The sequence below is a fragment of the Eretmochelys imbricata genome, chromosome 5 (assembly GCF_965152235.1).
Source record: "Eretmochelys imbricata isolate rEreImb1 chromosome 5, rEreImb1.hap1, whole genome shotgun sequence".
NCBI classification, from domain to species: domain Eukaryota; kingdom Metazoa; phylum Chordata; order Testudines; family Cheloniidae; genus Eretmochelys; species Eretmochelys imbricata.
This window is the reverse complement of record NC_135576.1, coordinates 103652161-103673559: the sequence shown is the minus strand read 5'-3', so window position 1 is coordinate 103673559 and position 21399 is coordinate 103652161. Positions and strand designations below refer to the sequence as shown.

At 45.7% G+C, this 21399-nt stretch overlaps 1 protein-coding gene across 4 annotated transcripts in view; it reads right to left on the bottom strand.

The window, feature by feature from the left end:
• UHRF2 (ubiquitin like with PHD and ring finger domains 2) overlaps positions 1-21399 on the bottom strand; it is a 178420-nt gene that overhangs the window by 131794 nt on the left and 25227 nt on the right. For all 4 annotated transcript variants that reach the window (XM_077817655.1, XM_077817653.1, XM_077817654.1 and 1 more), the window contains exon 2: positions 8510-8752. In XM_077817655.1, the coding sequence (XP_077673781.1) occupies positions 8510-8752 (243 nt within the window). The remainder of the gene's footprint in view (positions 1-8509; positions 8753-21399) is intronic.

Below are 21399 nucleotides of genomic sequence, written 5' to 3'. Positions count from 1 at the left end.
ACTGAGGTTCTTAGAGAGGTGTGTCCCTATGGATGCTCCGCTGTAGGTGCGGCAGCATCCCCTGCAACTGGGATCTCAGATCTTCACTAGCAGTGCCTATCAGACCACTTGAGCACCTCCCCTCTCTTGCACTGTGTGCGGGATGTACGTATAGCGCTGTGCAGTCAGAACGCTCCCCAGTTCCTTCTCTGCCGCAGAGGTTATGTTTTCGGCTCCGAAGGAAAGGGGAGTAGTAGGGCACCTCAGTTACTGCACAGCGCACAACTGTAGATAGGACAGCATGTCCGAAGAGTGTGTTCATTGCGACCTCGGGCGTAACAATATAATGCTGGGAGAAAGTATCTGTCAATGCCCATGTGGCAGCCTTACAAATGTCATCCATGGGGACATTATTAAGGAAGGCAATCAAGGCAGATAGCAATTGTGTGGAATGTGTTCTGATTGCGGTAGGCTGTCTCTCGTAGAGCTCGTAAGATAAACATACAATGAGATCCATTTAGCGAGGGATTGTTTGTTTAGATAAAGCAGTGCCTCTGGATCTTTCGGTGGTGGAGAGGAATAATCATGGTGATCTCCATAAGGGTTTAGTCCTGTCCAAGTAGAAGGCTGTGTGCCACACATCTCGGGTGTGTAGCACTGCCTCCTGTTGATTACTTCTGTGATTACTGTGAGGCTTCAGGGGGAAAAAAAAAGGGGGAGATGTATCGGTTGTTTGAGATGAAAAGACATTGGGACCTTAGGTAAGAAACTTGAGTGTGGGTGTAGCGTAACTGTCTTACGTATCAGAAGAGTAGCCATGTTTGCCACTTTTACAGACCCAGACTAAGAGTCCTGTAGCACCTTATAGACTAACAGATGTATTGGAGCATAAGCTTTCGTGGTCTATAAGGTGCCACAGGACTCTTTGCCACTTCTGTCTTTATAAAAGACGTATGGTGGATGCCATGAGGGCCATGATTTCGCCCCTCCCCATCTAGCAGAGGTGATGGCAACAAGAAAGGCCGTTTTCATTGGTAGGTGTATGTAAGAACAGGTTGCCACTGGTTCAAATGGGGGGCCTAGACCTAGGGTTCTCACAACAAAATGTTTTGCTGGTGGTCGCTTGCTGGTGGCTGCTTTGAAAATTTTTCCTAAAATACTTAACTTTAGGAAAAACAAATACATATGTACATATACATGTCCAATCATAGTAATCTATTTATGTAGGGGTGTTTTTGCAGACTCAACAACATACAGTTGTTTCTATTCTTTACTGGACCTAAACAGAATAGAAACAAATAAATAAGGTGCTTTGCATGTTCTTATCTTTTTTGTTATTTATTTTGCTTTTTTGGTTGCAGGGCTTTGCTTTTTGTTTTTCTTTTAAAAAAAAAAGACTTGCTAGCTAATAAGTCTGCTTCTGTGAAAAGTGATATTTGTATGGTTGTTAATATCACTTTTCAAAGCAGAGACTTGTTAGCTAGCTGGGAGGCAGTGAAAAGTGATATTAACCAACATGCAAATATCACTTTTCACAGCAGATTTACTCAACCCTGGCAATCTGGGAGACAAACTAATCCTTGGATGGGAAGGTGGGTAGGGAGGCAGTGGAGGCCAGGGGGTGGTGGAGTGAATGGGTGAAGGGCAGCGGGGGCCAGGGGTGATAACAGGGAGGGGGTGTGAGCCCAAAGCCCAGCAGCTGTAGCCTGAAGCCCAGTGGCCGGAGAATGGAGCCCGTCGCTGTGCGGCCAAAGCCTGAAGCCCCACTGTCAGAGCCTATGGTCAGAGCCCGCCGCCATGTGGCCAGAGCCTGCTGCCGCCACACCAGGACTGAAGCTAGAGGCCTGAGCCTAACCACCCCCCGGAAGGTGGGGAACTCACAATGGCTGTCTGCTCCTCCAACGTTTGCGGCTCAAAATGGGGGTAGGGCCCAACCACTTCTTGCTGCCCCGCCCTCCCCCAATCCACTGACCAGGAGGCTGTGGCTTCAAGAAAAGCCCCTGGTGACCACATGCAGCCACAGCGGCTGCATTTGAGACACACTGGTCTAGACAAAGAACGCAGGACTAGGCTAGGTTCCAGGCCGGGGTAGGGTCTCTCATATGAGAATAAGATTTTCAGTACCCTTCAAGTAGTGCTTCATGAGCGGGTATACGAAGATGGAGTGACTATCAATGGAGGGAGTGAAAAGAAGGGATTGCTGCCAACTGTACCCTAATAGAGCTACTGGCCAACTGTGACCGCTTAAGATGTAGAACGTAGTCAAGAATAAGTGTGCTGCATCAACTGCGTGTGAGGTGCACCAGCTGTAAAAAATCTCATTCATTTGTGTGGGGGGTGGGGTGGGGGGAGGGTTGTTGTGTCACACCTGCTATTCAAAAGTATCTGTTGACTGCATCTGAGAAGGTTAATTTCCTGACACCAGAAGAGGAGCCAGGCTTTGAGTGGGAGCATCTGGATTGGGATGGAGAATGTGTCCCAAGTCCTGTGAGAAGAGCCACAGTGTTAGGTGGAGACAAGTCAGTCAGCATACCATCACGCGTGGAAGTTAAGTATACCAGACTTGTCGTGGCCAGGTTGGAGCTATTAGTATGACCTGCGCTCAGTCCAACTGTATTTTGCAAAGTACTTGGAATAGGAGGGGGAAGGGAGAGAAGGCATATAGGAGAGGTGCATCCCATGTTATGAGGAATGCGTCCCGCAGCAATCTGCACCCCAATCCCACTCTGGAACGGAACTGAGGGCAGCAGGAGTTGTGTTGAATGGCAAAAAGATCTACGGTGGGATGGCCCCATTGGTTGAATATGCTCGCATATCCACCTCCCACTTGTGATCGTGTGAGAATGTCCTGCTTTGTGTGTCTGCAGTGGTATTCTGGTACCCCAGAAGGTACACAGCTGAAACAGAGATGCTGTTCTGGATAAACCAGTTGCACACAGTTTTTTGTCTCCATGCATAACATGTGGGACCTCACTCCTTCCTGCCTGTTGATACAAGACATGAAGGCAAGATTGTCCATTACCACTCTTACAGTATACTGCTTGAGAAGAGATAGGAAATGTCAGCAGGTATTGCGGACCACTTGTAGCTCTAAGAGGTTGATGTGTAAGGTGGATTCGGTTGAAGACCATCTGCTCTGCACTATGTTTGTGTAGATGCATTCCCCAACCAATTAGGGAGGCATCAGTGGTTAGGATTATAGTTGGCGATATTGGTAGGACGTTGTTGGGCTGTTTCCATCACAGTAGTGAATCCTTGACTCACCTTGGCATGGATAAAAGTTTGTGTTTGTGGGGGAGGTATACAGAATGAAGCCATACTTGAAGACATCACATGTCAGTCTTGTATGTCTGACCACAAAATGTGGCTCCTCCCATGTGATGAGGTGAATAGACTCCAAAACGGGAAAAACGGAGCTAATCAGTTGCCAAACTGTTGGAACGTCAGAGATGGTGGAAATGACTTGAACAAGGGAAGGCGTCTCAGGGCCTCGACCACACGTTCAAAATAGTTGCTTTGATGCTGGTGAGTGAGATGTATCCCCTTCAGAAGCAGGCTGGTTACATTTAGTAGGAGGTTTTTGTCAACGTCATTGGGTGTCAATGTCACTGAGGGGTTCGGGATCACCAGTGGAGTTGGTACTTCCCCAAGCGTCTCTTTGGTTCTGGCGTGTTTTTCCTGAGAGAACAAAGTGTAGCTTGGGTGTCTTTAAGGGAGTGCAATGAGTTCTGTGTGCTCCCAGAATAGTTTCTGGCCTTTGAATGGTAAGTCCTATACTGCGGTTTGTACCTCCATGGGAAAGCCTGATAGGTGTAGCCATGATGAGAATCTCATGACCATAGCAGTCGCAATGGATCGGTGATTGGAGAGTCTAATGAGGCTTGTAGGGTCGTATGGGCTAGGTGGTATCCCTCCACTATCAAGGACTAGAATTGCTCCTTTTTGGACTCTGGAAAAACTTGGCCATGATTTACCAATTTTGAGTAGTTCAGATTATACTTGGCCATGAGAGCTTCATAATTTGAAATCCTCAACTGTAGAGTGACTGAAGAGTATGTCTTGCATCCAAAGAGGTCCAGGCATTTCCAGTCTCTGTCTGGATGACTAGCTCGAGATTGTTAAAGTTGCTCTCTCCTTCGTCACACTGACCACCAAAGAATTTGGGGTGGGATGCGAAAATAAACATTTAGTATCCTTTGCTGGAATGTAATATTTTTCTGTCAGCGTGTTTGCAGGTAAAAGGGATGGAATCCGGGGTCTGACACAGAACCTTTGTAGGTTTGAGAAGAGCTTCGCTGATTGGTAATGTGATCTTTGCAGAAGAGGATGCGTGGAGGATATCCAGCAGTTTATGCTACCGGACTTTGACTTCCTCCAGCAGCATGTGTAGGGAGTCTGCAATCCTATGGAACAGATCTTGAAACTGCCTGAAGTCATCAGCAGATGTAGGGGGTGGAGACTTAACCGCCTTATCAGGTGAGGAGGAAGAAAAATGTAAATTTGGGGATGCCTGCTTTTCCTGATCTTCCTCCTCAGTTGGTACTGGTGGCGGCTCAACCTCCTGAGGGCAAGACACCAATGGAGAAGGGAGAGCAGTAGGTCTCCAGCTTTAATCTCTGGGATGGTTCCTGAATTGTGCCCCATAAATAGCCCACGGGTCCCAATATGGCCAGTTTGGTGGGAGTGGCACATGTGGCTGCATCCATGGTAGTCCCTGACAGGATTGGGGGTCATATAGTGACGATAACCAGGTGCAATTTGTCCAATAGTAGAGGGAACAATGGAGTCCTCGTCCTCCTCCTCACTGGGGAAGTGAGGTGCCATCCTCTGTGGAAAGAGGGAAGAATGTTGAGAGTCTAGAGAGGAGGGTAGAAGCGGGAGGAGGTCCAGTCAAAGAAGCGGAGACTCAGGAGTGTCAAATACCAGAAGGTCTTTAGGCTATCTAAAGAGTCTTGTGAAGGAGGAAGGAGCATCATCGGTGCTGTTGTAATGCCCAGTGCCGAAGAGAGGGTCTATGTTCCCGAAGTTTCAGAAGATGACACCACAGATTTAGCTGGTGTCAAAGACTTGCTCGGTGCTGATGGCTTCATTGGTGCCAGAAATGGAATTAGTGCTGTAGCTCCTGTAAGTGAGCCGCCTCAGTCCCCAAAACTGGGAAACAGCACTGAGGGCTGACAGTCTGCCTGGATAGGGTCTTTAGACAGTTTCTTTAAGTCAGCATCAGAGATACTTAGACGAGCCCTGGAGCCATGTCCCCTGTCAAATGAGGTTGAAGCCACCAACCTAGCTGGGGAAAGTGTTCTGGTGGGCTGCACCTCAGAGCGAGGAGGAGGAGGAGGAAGAAGCTAATTTCTTGTCATCCGCACGCTCACAGGAGGACTCTCTTGACAGGGTGTGGAAAAGTAGGGGCCAACAAATGACCTGGTAGAGCATGAGGGCCTCTCTGTGGAAGAGTCCAGGTCTGATGCCAGAAGTAGTGATTTCTCCATGAGAGGTTTCAATCTAAGGTTCTGGCTCTGGGTTTCAGGTCGAGGCAGTGGGATCACTTTTGAGGGACGCGTCCCTCTCCCAGACAGCAGATACACTGTGGGTGGCCATCCGTTATCAAGAAGGCAGCCCAGCATGAGAAGAACTTCTTAAACCCAGGAAAGCTGGGCATAAGAGTGAAGGGGAAAAGGCTTCCAGTTGGGAAGTGGGAAAAACAGAAACCTAATCTAGGAGAACTGTAAAGTTAACAAAAAAAACGTTTACACAGCTAGAAGGAGAATGAAGAAAAACTAGCTATACTATCAGGTATGGCACTATATTTCTGAGGGAATAGGAGAAGCAGGCTCTGCTAGTGGATTCCGTCCAAGATCAAAGGCAGTAGAGAAAGAATTGGAGGTGGCTGGACCACACAGCACTGTATATACACATCTCATGCACACCACGAGAGAGAGGAGGTGCACATGTGCAGTCCAACAGGCACAGCTAGTGAGGATCTCTAATCCCAGGTGCAGGGGGCACTGCTGCACCTACAGTGGAACACCCACAGTGATATCACTCAAAGAATAACTATTCAGTTTCTTTCGTAAAGTCTTATAAAAGGATTTTTGCCAAAGGTTCATGGAAAGTCCAAGTAAATTATATCTTTATTGCCTCCTTCAAGAATTCAGTTAGGAGAGGTATAGAAGTAACACAGATGAAATATCATAGGGATAAACCAAAGTGTTTAATAACTGTTTTATGTTATTTCAGCTACTATACCTGGTAATGATGTTAGGTTCACTGATCTAGAATTTTCAACATCACGCCTAGCACTTTAAAAAACCCTCCAGCAAAGTTGCTGATTTTAATGACAGGTATATTTTTGCTAGCAGCTAAGCTACTTCATTCTTAAGGTCCTTCAGAACTCTTGAGCATTTGGTCCTGGTGACTTGCTGCAAATTAAATCATCACTTTGCTTATAACACCTTGTCTTTGGATACCACAGTTTTTGAGAGCACCTTCTTTTTAGTCACCTGAGAACAACAGCCATCTACACATCCTCTGTTGTAGAGACTGATGCAATGAGTTCAGTTTCTCTGCAATGTTTTTAATCCTCTACAATTTATCCCTTTATGACCCAACAGTCTAGCAGATCCAATGATTCTCTTGCAGGCTTCTAGGTAAAGTATTTCTCAATGTTTACAAAGCAAGTAGCTAGACACACAAAAATGCTTTTTGCCATCTTATACCTAAGCATGTCATAGTTTACATTCCTTTCCACTGGTTTCCCTTGAGCAGGATTTTTTTTTTAATTATATTTTTGGCTTGAATAAAATCTTATAAGCACCATTTAATTTGAGTGTTTAGGGAAGGATCCCTAGTCAACAGAATGCACCTGACATCTAGAAACTGCAAGGAATACAACACCTGTATCCACATATTAAATACTTTTCTGTAGATCCTAAAATTGAAGTGCTTTAAGGCGATCTTGGAGAAGATTTGGCAGTCCTCAACAACGTCGTGATGGCAGAATTTTCTAACTGCCTCCCTGGAGATGGTTCCCTGAGGCAGATGTAGCAATCAGGTGGTCCCTTTCTGGGCAAGAAGAAGAAGGACAATTTGCCTTCTCCTTTTCACTCTAAAAAAAGGAGTTTAAGTTATTTTCTAAAGCCCCTACCTTAATTTCTTAAGGCTATTGATAAGTGCCTATTTTAGCACTTCTCTTCTTTGAGAAATCCATCTTTTCTAATGTTCTTTCTGATTTGTGGTATCTTCCTTTGTCTTTTTCTTGGTTATGTCTACACTGGCAACTGAACGACAAAACTTTTGTCGGGGGGGGGAGAAGGAGGTTTAAACAACTCTGAAAGACAAAGAAGTTCTGCTGACGACAAGTGCCAGTGTGAACGGCGGGGGTGGAAGCTTTTTGTCAGCAGGAGAGCTGACAAACAGCAGCTATGCTGCGCCCTTTTTAGCAACACGGCTGTAACAACACAGCCATGCCGTTAAAAGCTGCGTAGGGTAGACACAGCCCAATGAAAGGTGAAAAGGGAGCACAGGGGCTGAAGAACGGGCTTTATGCTTCTAGTGAAAGGAAGGAAGGAAGGAAATTAGTGGATAGGAAGTGGGAAAGCTGGTGCCGTTTACATCAGATGTAGTTGACAGGTTTTTTGCCTCCTTACTTCCTAATAGGTGGTGTAATAATGACAATTGTATGGGATGTTGTTGGACAGTGCAAGTGATGTATGACCAAAAAAATTATCTCCCGTCTGTTACACTGATATTGTAACAACCACTTCTAGGACATATTAAAGTGACTTCATATCAAGAGAGTGAGCTTCATGAAGACGTTTCTCCAACTTGCAACTCAAACTGTAAGCCTCAGCTCGGGTACATGTAACACACTTTTCTTCTATCGCCTTGAACACTACCCTGTACACAGGACTGCTCTCAAAATTCTCACAAGGTAGACCGAAGCTGGACAAAGCAGAAAAGTGGCTGCCTACCATGAAATCTGTTACTTCTAGTTTTTCCATCTACATTGCAACAAGACTAGATCTGCCCAGATGAGGAGAAAAAAGACCAAGTTTTTATAATACATTTGACCTCTTACTGTGCAAATTTAAATCTAAACACTTTTTTTGTAAGACTGCTTACTATTTTAGGCCCAGTTCAGCAAGTTACTTACACATGTCTAACCTTAAGAATGTGCCTTCAGTATATTGATCAGAGCCTTAGACATCATAAACCAAACACCTAAATCCCATCATAATGAAGTTACCTGCTGTACCCGGATGCTGTAGCAGATATTTTTAATTGAAGCATATGATCATCATTTTTACCCAAATACTTTAAATAAATCTCTAATTAAAACAATCCAGACGGTACTACTGGCCCTGATTCTCCTAATACTTATACACATGCTTAACTGTAAACATGAGCATAGACCCATTGACTTCAAATTTGACATTAAAACACTAAGAGTGTTTCAAGGATCTGGGTCTATATAAGCTATACAACTGAACCTAGAAATACAAAACAAGAGGACTTCAAAACTTGCAAATACCTTATACAATCCAATGCCAGGATCAATGAGAAATGACCGAGCAGATGTAGATGGCTGATTGGGCGATCCACTCCCTGTTGTTCTCTTGACTTTGTTCTTACAGTTGGCAACAGCACACGGGTTGACTTCTCCATCCTTATTAGTCAAGGAACTGGTAGGAGCATCAGACTCAGTCCGTATCAAAAGCTGAACTATGTCATTTAGTCCAACATTGTAATCGAATAAAGTATGTCCATCTTCCAGCTGTCAAAAAAGTAGATTTTATTTTGCAAAGGTCCATTTTAAGAAATATTGCTAAAATTTCCTCTCAACACAATAATTCCATTGAATAGAAAATGGTAAAGCATTTTTTAAAATACTAATTAAATGACTTCTATGTGGTCATTCGTTTTATAGTTTTCTTGCTAAAAGTGAACAGAAAACCCCTTAAGCTCAACGGGACCAAGATTTCATCCAATGAGATTACTCACAGGCATAAAAACTATACTTGTGCGTCTTGGCAGGATTTGGGCCTTACCACATGAGGGACAATCTTCACGCATTGATATATTTTGCTTTCCACAACCAAGTCTCCTTACAACTTTTCATGAGTGATGTACCCGAATACTTGGATACTAATATCTAAACTGTACTCTTAAATATATTCACCTAAATTTGAGTTATTGCTGATTATGTACTATATGTATCATTTGACTTCTAAAAACAAAAACTTTGTATTTGTTGATAATCTAGCACTATACCCAGATACACAGGTTGAAAAAAAAGTGTCTGTTCATTATATAATTTTAACATTAACTTTAATAAATTTTTTAAATCTGGTATACTCCAGTTATTTCCTACTCAGAATGCAGACCATAACCACATAATAGTATTGGAGACATGGAGTTAAGTGTGGGGAAATGAAGTTTTACTGACAACCACTCTATTGCGCACAATTCACACTTTCTCAATCTTTTCAAATCAGCAAGTCAATATTTTAGACTTAAATAATCTTTCACTATCACAGTTTTCTAAAAGATCCAGACAGCCAAAAAAGGGGTAAAAATGTAATTGGAAAAAAAATTTGTTCACCTTTTGAAACAAAAACAAATACTTTTTGTGAGAGATTACAATTAGAGAAAGAATGCAATGACATATATTAGGCCTTCGGGGTTCTAGTAAAGAACTCATCTGTATCAAGAGCACCCACAAGTTGGGCTTAGAAAAGAAAGCTTGCTACTCCAGGTTTCTTTAAGACCAGAAGTGGTTAAACATATGGGTTTATTTCACAAGCGAGTCTTGTTAACTCGCCAGTTAGGAACTATGGCCCCCGACCTACAAAGGCATTTAAGCGCCTAAAGCTTAGATTTAGATGCCTAAATCCCAGTTTTAGGCTCTAGTGCAATCCACGAAACTCCCACCCAGCCCTGTAGGCACCTAAACTCGGCATCCAAGTCTTCAAGTTAAAGTTCCATAGGCACCACTGGGCATACACAATGCTGGCTCTCTAGGCCAGGGACGTCCCTAGTTATTCTGGGGCCCTACGCAGCTTCCCCGCAGGGGTGGGAGGCTGGCCTGGCGGGCAGGGGGAACTGCCTTTCTCACTGGGTCTTAAGACAGGCAGGGCTTAGGACACTGCCCTCACTGGACTACTCCCAGGGAGTCAGAGAAATAAAAAACTTATCCTATATCAGAAATGTAATCTTGTATGAGCATACGAAATGCTGGAAGACCAAACAAGAGTGGGATCAGTATTTTTTCCTTCCATGCAAAGAAAAGTGAGGGAAGAAGATTTCCATAAGAATTCAAGAACGCCCATACTGGATCAGACCAATGGTTCATCTAGCCCAGTATCCTGTCTTCCAACAGTGGCTTTGAGCCCCCGCAGCTCTCAGTGCCTCACTTCAGTGGCAGGAAGTGCTCCTAGCAAGGACATACACCACTGGCAGGAGAGGGTAATATGGACACCAACAGCCAATATAATTGCTGCAGGGGCTATAAGTCAACCTAACTTAAGTCAACCTAATTTGTAGTGTAGACAAGCCTTAAGACACAAAATTAGTTACACCTACTAAGGGACATAAAAAGGCAATTAAGAGTAGCATCTATAAATACATTAAGAGAAAGATGAAGAAAGTGTACGTCCTCTACTTAGCAGGGAAGGAGAGCCAGTAATGAATGATATCAAGGAAAGAGGTGTTTAATGCCTATTTTGCCTCATTTTTCTCTACAAAAGTCAGTTGTGATTAGATGCTTAACACAATTAATATTAACAACAAAGGGGAAGAAACTCAAGTGAGAAGGGGGAGGAGGGGGAGTATTTAAGTAAGTTAATGTATTCAAATCTGCAGAGTCTGAGAAATTCACCTTATGGTACTTAAGGAACTAACTGAAGCAATCTTGGAACCATAATTATCTTTGAGAATTCATGGAGGATGGGTGAGGTCCCAAAGGACTGGATAAGTGCAAACAGAGAACCTGTCTTAAAAAAAGGAGCACAAAAAGAGAACCTAGAAATTATAAACCATTCAGCCTAACTTTGAACCTGGATAGATACTGGAACAAAATATTAAACAATAAATTTAAGCTTCTACAGGGTAATAGCATTTTAAGGAATAGCCAGCATGGATTTACCACAAACAAATCATGCCAAATCAATCTAATTTCCTTCTTTAACAGCGTTATTGGATATGGGGAAGCAGTAGACGCACCATTTCTTGACTTTATTAAAAAAGGCTTACTATAGTCCTACATGACAGTCTCATAAACTAGGGAAGCATGGTCTAGATGAAATTACTAGTACAACTGGTTGAGAAGAAGACCACGCTCAGCGTTATCATTCAAATTGGGAGGGTGTATCTAGTGGGGTCCCGCAAGGGTCTGTCCTGGGTCTAGTATTATTTAGTATTTTCATTAATGGACTTGGATAATGGACTGGAGAGTACACGTCTAACATTTGTGGATGACATCAAGCTGAGGAGCTGCAAGCACTTTAGAGGACAGGATTACAATTCAGAACAGTCTTGATCAACTGGAGGAGAATTGGCCTGACGTGAACAAGATAAAATTTAACAATGACAAATGCAACGTTCTACACTTAAAGGGCGGGGGGGGAATCAAATGCACTATTACAAACAGAGGAATAACTGACTAGGTGGTAGTCCTGCTAAAAAGGATGTAGGAGTTATAATGGATCACAAACTAAATGTGAGTCAACGATGTGATGTAGGTGCAAAAAAAGGCTAATATTCTGTGGTATGTTAACAGGAGTGAGGCCTCAGCTGGAGTACTGGGTCCCAGTTCTGGGTGTCACACTTTAGGAAAAATGTAGATAAACTGGAGAGTCCAGAGGAGAGCAACCACAAATAAAAGGTTTAGAAAAACCTGACTATGAGGAAAGCAGAACAAACTTAGTATGTTTAATCTTGAGAAAAGATGACAGACGATCTGATAACAGTCTTCAAATGCGTTAAGGGCTGTTATGAAGAGGATCGTGATCCATCGTTCTCCACATCCACTGAAGGCAGGACAAAGACAATTTGCAGCCAAAAGATTTGCAGGATAGTTAAGTATTGGAATAAGCTTCCAAGGGAGGCTGTGGGATCCCCTTAATTGAAGGTTTTTAAGAACAGGTTAGACAAAGTGTCATATATGGTCTAAGTATATTTGGTCTTGTCTCAGCATACGGGGCTGGACACAATGACCTCTCAAGGTCCCTTCCAGCCCTACATGTCTGTGATTGATGAACTTCAGTAGAAACTTGAACTGTTCTTTGGTGTAAAGCAGTGGTTCTCAAACTTTTGTACTGGTGACCCCTTTCACACAGCAAGTCTCTGAGTGCAACCCCCTTTAGAAATTAAAAACATTTTTAAAAATATTTACCATCCTTATAAATGCTAGAGGCAAAGCGGGGTTTGGGGTGGAAGCTGGCAGCTTGCAACCCACCATGTAATAACCTCGCAACCCCCTGAGAGGTCCCTACCCACAGTTTGAGAACCCCTGAGGTAAAGGCTTCCTTACAGGTGAGGTTCCACATTAGATTTACCCGTTAGAGGATTCTTCCTTTCCTGAAGTCTTTATTAGCATTTCAAAAGACACAAAGGCAAGGGGAGATGGAGACAGTAGGTCAAAACTCACTGCAAATGTTTCAGTGAATAGCTACAGTGGCTGCTATAACTGAGTTGGCAAGTTTCTGTTTCTAAGTGCTTTCCAAGATAAAGGGCTTGGCTACATTTACATTTTATAGCGCTCTAACTTGCTGGCTCAGGGGTGTGAAAAATCACCCCGAGTGCAGCAAGTCAGAGCGCTTTAAAGCGCTATTATAAACAGGCTCTGAGCAGTGGGAGCCGCGCTCCCAGTGCTCAGAGCTAATTCCTCGTGGCGGTGGATTACCAGGAGCACTAGGAGTGCTCTCTCCCAGCGCTCACGCACTACCACACTCACACTTCAAAGCACTGTTGTGGGAGCACTCCTGCAACAGTGCTTTGAAGTTTCCAGTGTAGCCATGCCCAAGGAAGATGTATATTGAACTAAATGGTTAAGATGTAATGAATTCTCTAGAAGAATCTTCCCCTCCCCGCCCCCAATGGTGAGCCAAGTATAAGAGCGTGTTAAACTGAATGCACCTGTTAAGACAGAAAGGCATCTGTATTTCTAGGCACCCTGCTGATGCAATGGATTCAGTTTCCTCAGGGGGGTAAGCAGACTTCTTCCACTTGCCATATCTACTATTTCTGACCACACCATCTCTTGGATAAGGATAATTTTATAGCTCGAGTAACTAGCTAAAAGTAGTTCTAAATTTCTGTGAGCCAGTACTAGAAGTAAATGAGGTTAACAATATTTGCCAACTAGAGCAACAGCCTGCAAGCTATACCCTGCAAAACTGCATAATTGCTATACAACAGCTTCATGGTACAGAATGTTAAATGATTCTTCGGTGCCATGTCTCCACCTGCCCAGGCTATAGAGTTAAATGTATCAAACTTTTTTAGCTTCACTGCCCTTCCTTAGGGGGAACCATATTCCCCTCGTAAGGGTTATCAATATAGTCAAAGAGTGACCGGAAATGTGTAAAGATAACTTTCCTTTATATTTGAACATTTTCCCATGTATGTGTGTCAACTTTAGTGAACCAAAATTGTTCACCTCCTTTTCTCCCCCACAAAAAAATCTGATGATAAAAGTCCTAAAGCACTATGGCAAAGTAGGTAGAAAGCTTTATCAGAGAGTTCGCACACTTGCATTTTGAGCCAGTTAGCTAGTGTATTTTGTAGCAGACAAGAAGCCTTTATCTAGTTATTTTTCTGGGCCACAAGAAGTTCTCAAACTATCCAGGATTAGTTTTGTAGACTGTTGCCAGGGACAGTCACTCTGTTTCCCAGAGAGAAAAGTCAACTAATCTACGAGCAGCAGATCAGGAGCATGACTGGCATTAGCACCCAAAAAAGCCATCACTGCCCTTTTGAGCCAGCATTCCTGCTACTCTCCTCCCCCTCCACACAGACTAGGTAAAAGTAATGAACTACTTCTGATCGTTAGTACTAATAGATATAAAAGAGCGATAACAATGGCGACTGTATGTCTTCATCCTTATTCCTCACAAAGGATTTCTTGTATGTTTAATTTTTATTCAACTCAAGTTCAGATGAGCCGTAAGTCTTGCTATTAGAGCACCAGGGAGAGTAGCATGGACATAGCTGTGGAAACAGGAGTTAAGTGGTTATAAAGAGGAGCAGAACAAGAAAAGCAAACTACTTAATGTTTAGCCTGAATTTCCTCATATTCCCAAATAGTTGGGTTTTTTTTGAAGGGGGAGGGGGTTGTTTGTAGTTCAGAGTGAATAAACCGATTCTTTTTTAAATCTCTATTTTAATTAGCTAAATAAACCTACCTGAACTAAATGTCAAATTGACAATCTACATTAAAGCCTAATGTTACTATAACCTAGGGCTGCCGATTAGTCACAGTTAACTCATGTGATTAACTCAAAAAATTAATCATGATTAATCGCACTGTTAAACAATAGAACAAATGAAATTTATTACATATTTTTGGATGTGTTCCTACTGTTAAAATACTGATTTCTATTACAACACAAAATAGAAAGCGTACACTGCTCACTTAATATTTTTATTACAAATGTTTGCACTGTAAAAATGATATAATATTTTTCAATTCACATCATACAAGTACTGTTGTGCAATTTCTATCATGAAAGTGCAATTTACCAATGTCTATTTCTTTGTGTTACATAACTGCACTAAAATAAAAAACGCAAAAAAATTTAGAGCCTTTAGAGCAAAAAAATTAAGTCCACCCAGTCCTTGTTCACCCAATCACTAAAACAAGTTTGTTTACGTTTACCGGAGATAATGCTGCCCACTTTTTATTTACGTCACCTGAAAGCGAGAAAAGACGTTCACATAGCACTGTTGTAGCGGGTATGGCAAGGTATTTACGTGCCAGATCTCCTAAACGTTCTTAAGCCCCTTCATGCTTCGGCCACCATTCCAGAGGACATGCTTCCATGCTAATGATGCTTGTTAGGGGAGGGAAAAAAAAAAAAAAAAAGTTACTCACCCTTTTTGTAACTTGTTCTTCAAGATGTGTTGCTCATATCTATTAAAGTTAGGTGTGTGCACGGCTATTGGAAACTTTTCCCTAGCAGCTACCTGTTGGCCCATCTGTGGAGCCCCCCAGAGTGGCACTGGTATGGCGCTCTATATACGACCCTGCTGGCCCAACCCCCCTTCAGTTCCTTCTTGCCGGCTACTCCAACAGAGGGGAAGATGGGGGGAATGAAATAGTTATGAGCAACAACAGTTACAAAAAGGGCGAGTAACTTTTTTTTCTTCTTTGTGTGCTTGCTCATATCAATTCCAGTTAGGTAACTTCCAAGCCTTAGCTCTGAGGTGGGGTCAGAGTCAACGTATTGCTGACCGAAGTACCGCTCTGCCGAAGGCAGCATCGTCCCTAGATTGTGGGACAATGGCGTAATGCAATGTGAAAGTATGCACTGAAGACCATGTCGCAGCCCTGCAGATCTCCTGGAGAGGTACATGGGCCATGAAGGCTGTTGATAAGGCCTGCACCCTCGTGGAGTGAGGTGTGATGGCAGGAGGAGGAACCTTTGCCAAATCATAACAAGCACGGATACATGCCATAATCTGGGAGGAGATCCGCTGGGAAGAGACTGGCAAACCTTTCATCCGCTCCACCACAGCAACGAACAACTGGGTTGTTTTGCGGAACGGACTCATGAAGTTGATATAGAAGGTGAGTGCTCTCCTGACATCCAGCAAGTGTAGCTGTTGTTCGTGAGAGCTGTTGTGTGGTTTTGGATAGAAGACTGGCAGGAAGATGTCCTGGCTAATGTGGAAACAGGACACCACCTTGGGGAGGAAAGCTGGATGAGGTCTACTCTAAGCTGTACCTGGTCTTTATGAAAGATAGTGTACAGAGGCTCAGGAGGTGAGGGCCCGTAGTGTTACACTAATAAAATAATACCAATAGAATCTTATAAAAGAGGAATAAGGCAAAATGCCGCGTTTATTGTAAATACAACTGTTAGCATATGCTTTTCAATCTCACACACACACACACACACACACAGTCCTGCCAGTTGATGTTTACAGTTACCGGTCCAGAGTCTGGATCAATCTAGAGGCCAGCCAGATTGGTCGCAGAGGGGAGCAGGGCTCTGTTGGTCACGATCCGATACTCCTGGAGTGTGGCAAGACGAACCCAAAGTCTCATGGCCAAGCACCCTCTTCTTATAGTTTTTTTTCTCCTCTGTTGAAGTCTATGGATTTTGCTGAGTCAGTTTCTGACCAGTTACTCTTCGATTGGTGTTAACATTTCAAAACACCTTTGAGAGGGTCATCCTGTCCTGGTTTCGATTTAATCAATTGTCTTTAACTTTAGGGATGCCAGCATTCTCCTCAGGGTCATCAATCTGCCCTTCCTCCATTATGGACGCGCATTGATGATTTTCTGGTGTCATGAAGTCTCTTCACTCCTCCTTCCTTGACCATCTGGCTAGAACAATGGCCTTCACACCTTATCTTTTCCTGATGCATGCATTCCCCATTCACAGTGTCTCTCACAGAGAAGACAAATTAAATTTCACTAAATCTTGTGGTGAGAAACAGTTTACATTGTGCTCAGGCCTTCAACATTCCTTTAATCTAATTAACAAGACAATAAAAAATCCTGTCTCTTATTAACTAAACTTTATAACAGGTCCTAATTGTAATGCATATGGGAAAACAATCTCATAGAACCAGAGGGTCATTCCTTTCTGCTATTCAAATGGGGAGGGCTAGCAGGATGAAATCAAGACATAATTAATTCTTATAGTACAAATATAAAATCCTGCTCCTACAATAGTTCAAACATGCGTCATGCTGAGGTGATAGCTTCTTGTTCATTCCTCTGCCTCTCTTGGAAGGTTGCCTTTCTGGTGGCTAACAGCTTGAAGGGAAGGCCCAGGAGGCAGGAGAGGACCAGGTTAAGGTCCCAGGCCGGGACGGGGCTTCATGGGAGGGTTAGGGAGGAGGAGAGAAGAGAAATGTATCTTTTCCTTACAGGAAACATCCCATGATGGGGTGCATGAACACCAAACGCCCGGAATTGCCTGGGTGAAAAGCCGAGATGGCCGTGAGGTGGACCTTGAGAACATCAAATGCCAGACGCTAGTCTTTCAGGTACAGAAGATAGTCCAGGATACAAGGGATGGGAGCCTGGAACGGGAGCACCTGCCTTTGGGTGCACCAGCTAGAGAACTACTTCCATTTCACCCTGTATGTGACTCTAGTAGATGGCTTGCAGCTCTCCAGAAGCACCTGTCTCACCGGATCCAAACAGGTGAGACCTTCCTGGTTCAACCATGGGATGAAGAGACTGAAGGTCTGGGTGAAGGAGGCGACCATGGTTCTGTGTAATGAGGTCGGGAGTGAGAGGTAGCCATATCAGTGACTGGATCGACAAACCCATGACGGGGGGTACCAGCACAGGTGAGGCCAAGCTGGGGCACCAGAATGACATCCACCTTGTCCCTGTGGACTTTGAGAAGCACCTTGCAGATAAGCAGGAAGGCATATAGCAGCTGATCGGCCCATGGAATCATGAATGCCTATGTGATCAAGCCTGGACTGTGGCTCCTGAAGGAGCAAAAGGCTGGGCACTTCCTGTTGGCCTGTGTGACAAACAGGTCGATTCAGGGAAACCCCCAACTGCAAAAGATGGAATGGATGATATCAGGGTGAATCGACCACTCGTGCGTGAGGAAACGTCTGCTCAGGCTGTCCGCCAGCACGTTCTGAACGCCCGACAGGTATGAGGCCTGGAGAAGGATGGAGTGGGCTAGACAAAATTCCCACAGTAGGAGGGCTTCCTGACAGATCAGGCTCCGCCTTGCCTGTTTACATAAAAACATGGCAGTGGGATGGTCCGTCAATACCGCTACACAGTGGCCCTGCAAGTGAGACAGAAAGGCTTGGCAGGTGAGGCGGCTTGCCCTGAGTTCTTTGATGTTGATACCAGTTCCTCTACCTGCCATAAGCCCTGAGTTGTCAGGTTTCCGAGATGCGCTCCCCAGCCCAACGTGGATATGTCTGTGACCAAAGTCAAGTGGGTTGGGGTGGGTGAAATGGAACAGTGGTGCCCACAGTGCGGGGATCCAGCCACCACTGTAGGAAATCGAAGGTGTGCTGAGGGATGGTCAGCACCATGTCTAGGCTGTCACAGCCTGGGCCATACACAGATGCAAGCCACGCTTGCAAGGGCCTGAGTTGTAACCTGGTGTGTTAAACCATGTAAGTGCAGGATGCCATATGGCTTAGCAGCCTGAGACACTGCCTTGCCGTGGTGGTGGGGAAGCTGCAAAGGGTGCAGATTATCTGTGAGAAGGCCAGTTGACTAGTCTCTGGCAGGACCGCTCTTGCTTGAGTTGCATCCAGAACTGCTCTGATGAACTCTATCCTTTGAGCTGGGGGTCAGCATGGATTTGTTGACATGGAGAAGGATACCTAATCATTTGAACACATCTATTTGCACCTGTGACTCTACCTGCTGACAGGAGTGGCCTCGAAGGAGCCAGTCGTCCAGGTATGGGTAGACATGCACGTGTTGGCGGCAGAGAAAAACTGCTACAACCGCCATGCATTTGGTGAAGATGCGAGGTGCTGTGCACAGCCCGAATGGGAGGGCTGTGAACTGATAATGCACCTTGTTCACCACAAACTGAGGAACTGTCTGTGAGCCAGGGTGATAGATATGTGAAAATAAGCGTCCTTCATATCCTGGGTCTAGGGAAGGGTTTGGATTGCCCCTGGCCCTGCCCAGAGGGAAGACGCGACAGCTTGCGTCAATTGTATCTGCTTCTCTTATGGGAGAAGTCCTGCCTAGGCCTAGGGGGGAAAAAAAAGACCGCTGCTGGGTGGTCTGTGGTTTAAAGGGCTTCCTTTGGGTCGCCGGAATGTGCATGCCGAGGGACTGTGTGTTCCGGGAGTCCTTTAGGCTATGCAGTCTGGAATTTGTTTGTACAACAAATTGGCCCTGGCCATCAAAGGGAAGGTCCTGTATGGTCTGCTGAACTTCCAGGGGAAGACCAGAGGATTGGAGCCAAGCATTGTGCCTCACTGCAATCCTGGATGCCAGAGTACGTGCTGCCGAGTCTGTGGCATCCAGGGAGCCTTGGAGGGAAGTCCGGACAACAGCTTATCCCTCTTCAGCAATGGCTACCCAACTCTGCTCGTGACTCAAAGGGGAGAAGCTCTTAAAATTTAAAGATCAAGGACCACAAGTTATAGTTTTATCTACTCAGGATTGGAAGTTGAGTAGCAATCTTGAGAGAGAGAGAGGCGTGCCCTATGGAGTAAATTTCCCTTCCAAACAAATCAAGCAGTTTAGCATCTCTTGATTTGGGCATGGGGGCCTGACCTTGTCTCTCTTTCATTCACCATCTCTACCACAAGAGAGCATGGGGGAGGGTGGATGAAGAGACACTCATATCCCATAGTGGAAACAAAGTATTTATGCTCAGCCCCCTTGGCCATAGGGGGAATGGAGGCAGGTGTTTGCCAAATAGTTTTGGAGTTGGACTGAATAGTCTTTATAAGGGGTAAGGCCACCCCAGGGGTGCCCCTCTGGTGCCAGGATGTCCACCACAGGGTCCTCCTCTTTGACCACTTCCTTCATCTGGAGGTTTATATTGAGGGCCACCCGTCGGAGGAGTTCCTGCAGGGCCCCGTAGTCCATGGGTGGTGGTCCAGCCATGGAAGTGCCTGCCACCGCCTCATCAGGGGATGGCAAAAAGGAAGCCACCAGCAAGACCGGTTCCGTGGCAGCCTCTGGATCCTCAGGGACCAGGTCCTTACGGCCACTGGGGGTAGCCTCCACAGGCGGCTGTGGGGCTGGGGCTGGGTTTTGTGGAGGGTTCTGGGGTGAGTGGCTGAAGGTCGCCTCTGGGAGGCGAGATCCCAAATGTGAAGGTGAAGGGACGCCAGGAGGGGCACCCTGGGCCTGATGGTATGCCCAAGGCATCCAGAATTGCCACTGGGGTGCTAAAGAGAGTCCTGCCTTAGGCTCCCTGGCCCTGATCTGGGTGCCTCACACGCCCCTGATGCCCTGCCTGATTGGAGGGAGGGGGATCTCGAGCAGGACGACCAAGGGGAAGCAGTGTGAGACTGCACCAGAAAGGCATCCTCCTCCAATGGACTGGATTGGATGCTGTGAGGGGTAGCGGGGGTCTCAATGTTGAGTGGTGGCACAGTGCAGGGTGGTGCCGCTGCAGGGAGCAACAGCGGGATGCGGAGCGGTGCTGCGACGTAGAGCAGTGCCGGGAGCAGGGAGCAACACTGGAAGGTGCAGGTTGAGGTGGGTGCTGAGAGCGGAGCTGCGAGGTCACAGAGCGGGACCTGGACCTCTAGCAGGACCACAACCAATCCGCCGACGATCACCTCGAGCGGGAGTGGCTCCGATGGTCGGGGCTGTGAGACCAGTGCCGTGAGTCAGATTGGTGCCGCAAGTCAGACCGGTGCCGCAAGTCAGACCGGTGCGGGGCATAGAGCAGGGAGCAAAAGGGACGAACATGGCAGGCTTGCCTCTGGACAGTGCTGTGCCTCGAGAGAGTGGAGACCACGTAGTTGGAGACTTGGGGGCTTATGGAGATGACTGCACCCTAGCGGCTTCAAAGGTGTCCAGAGTGGAGGACATCATAACTTTCCCCACATGCAGCCACAGGGAGTCCAGGAGAGCAGGGCTTCTTGGAGACAGGAGCCCAGAACAATTATGCCCGGCCCGAGGCTCATTCCCTACACCGTACCCTTCCAGGGGTGTAGTTTCTGTGGCAGGCCGCTGCGGGGGGGGGGGTGTGGAAAGAAAGAGACGGACACAGACGGGACTTCGCCTTGGCCTGTTTCTTACGGGCAGCCAGTGACTGAGAGCGGTGCCGGGGAGAAGGCTTCTGTGGCCTGGGGGACTGGTGGCTCCTGGGTTGGTGTGCCAAGTCCTTTCTCAGCACTGCAGACAGCACCGCAGGAGGAGTGCTCCGCACCGAGGTGCTCAGGGCCGGGTTCTGCTGCGGACAGAGAGCTGACTCCAAAAGGAGTTGCTTTAGGCAAATGTCCCTCTCTTTCCTGGTGCAAGGCTTGAAAACCTTGCACTTGTCCAATTGATGGGCTTCTAACAGACACCGGAGAGTTGGGGGGGCAGGCGGGCGGGGTCGCCCGTGGGCATAGGCTTAGTGCAGGAACTACAGGGTTTGAAGCCCTGGGACGGCATGCCCCAAGGGGCACCTGTTGGAGGGGAAGCCCCCGCAACCACTAAAGACTACAACTAAGTAAGAACTATTAACTAACAATGGGTAACTATATACAGAGATTAGCAGAAGAGCCAGGGATTAGTGG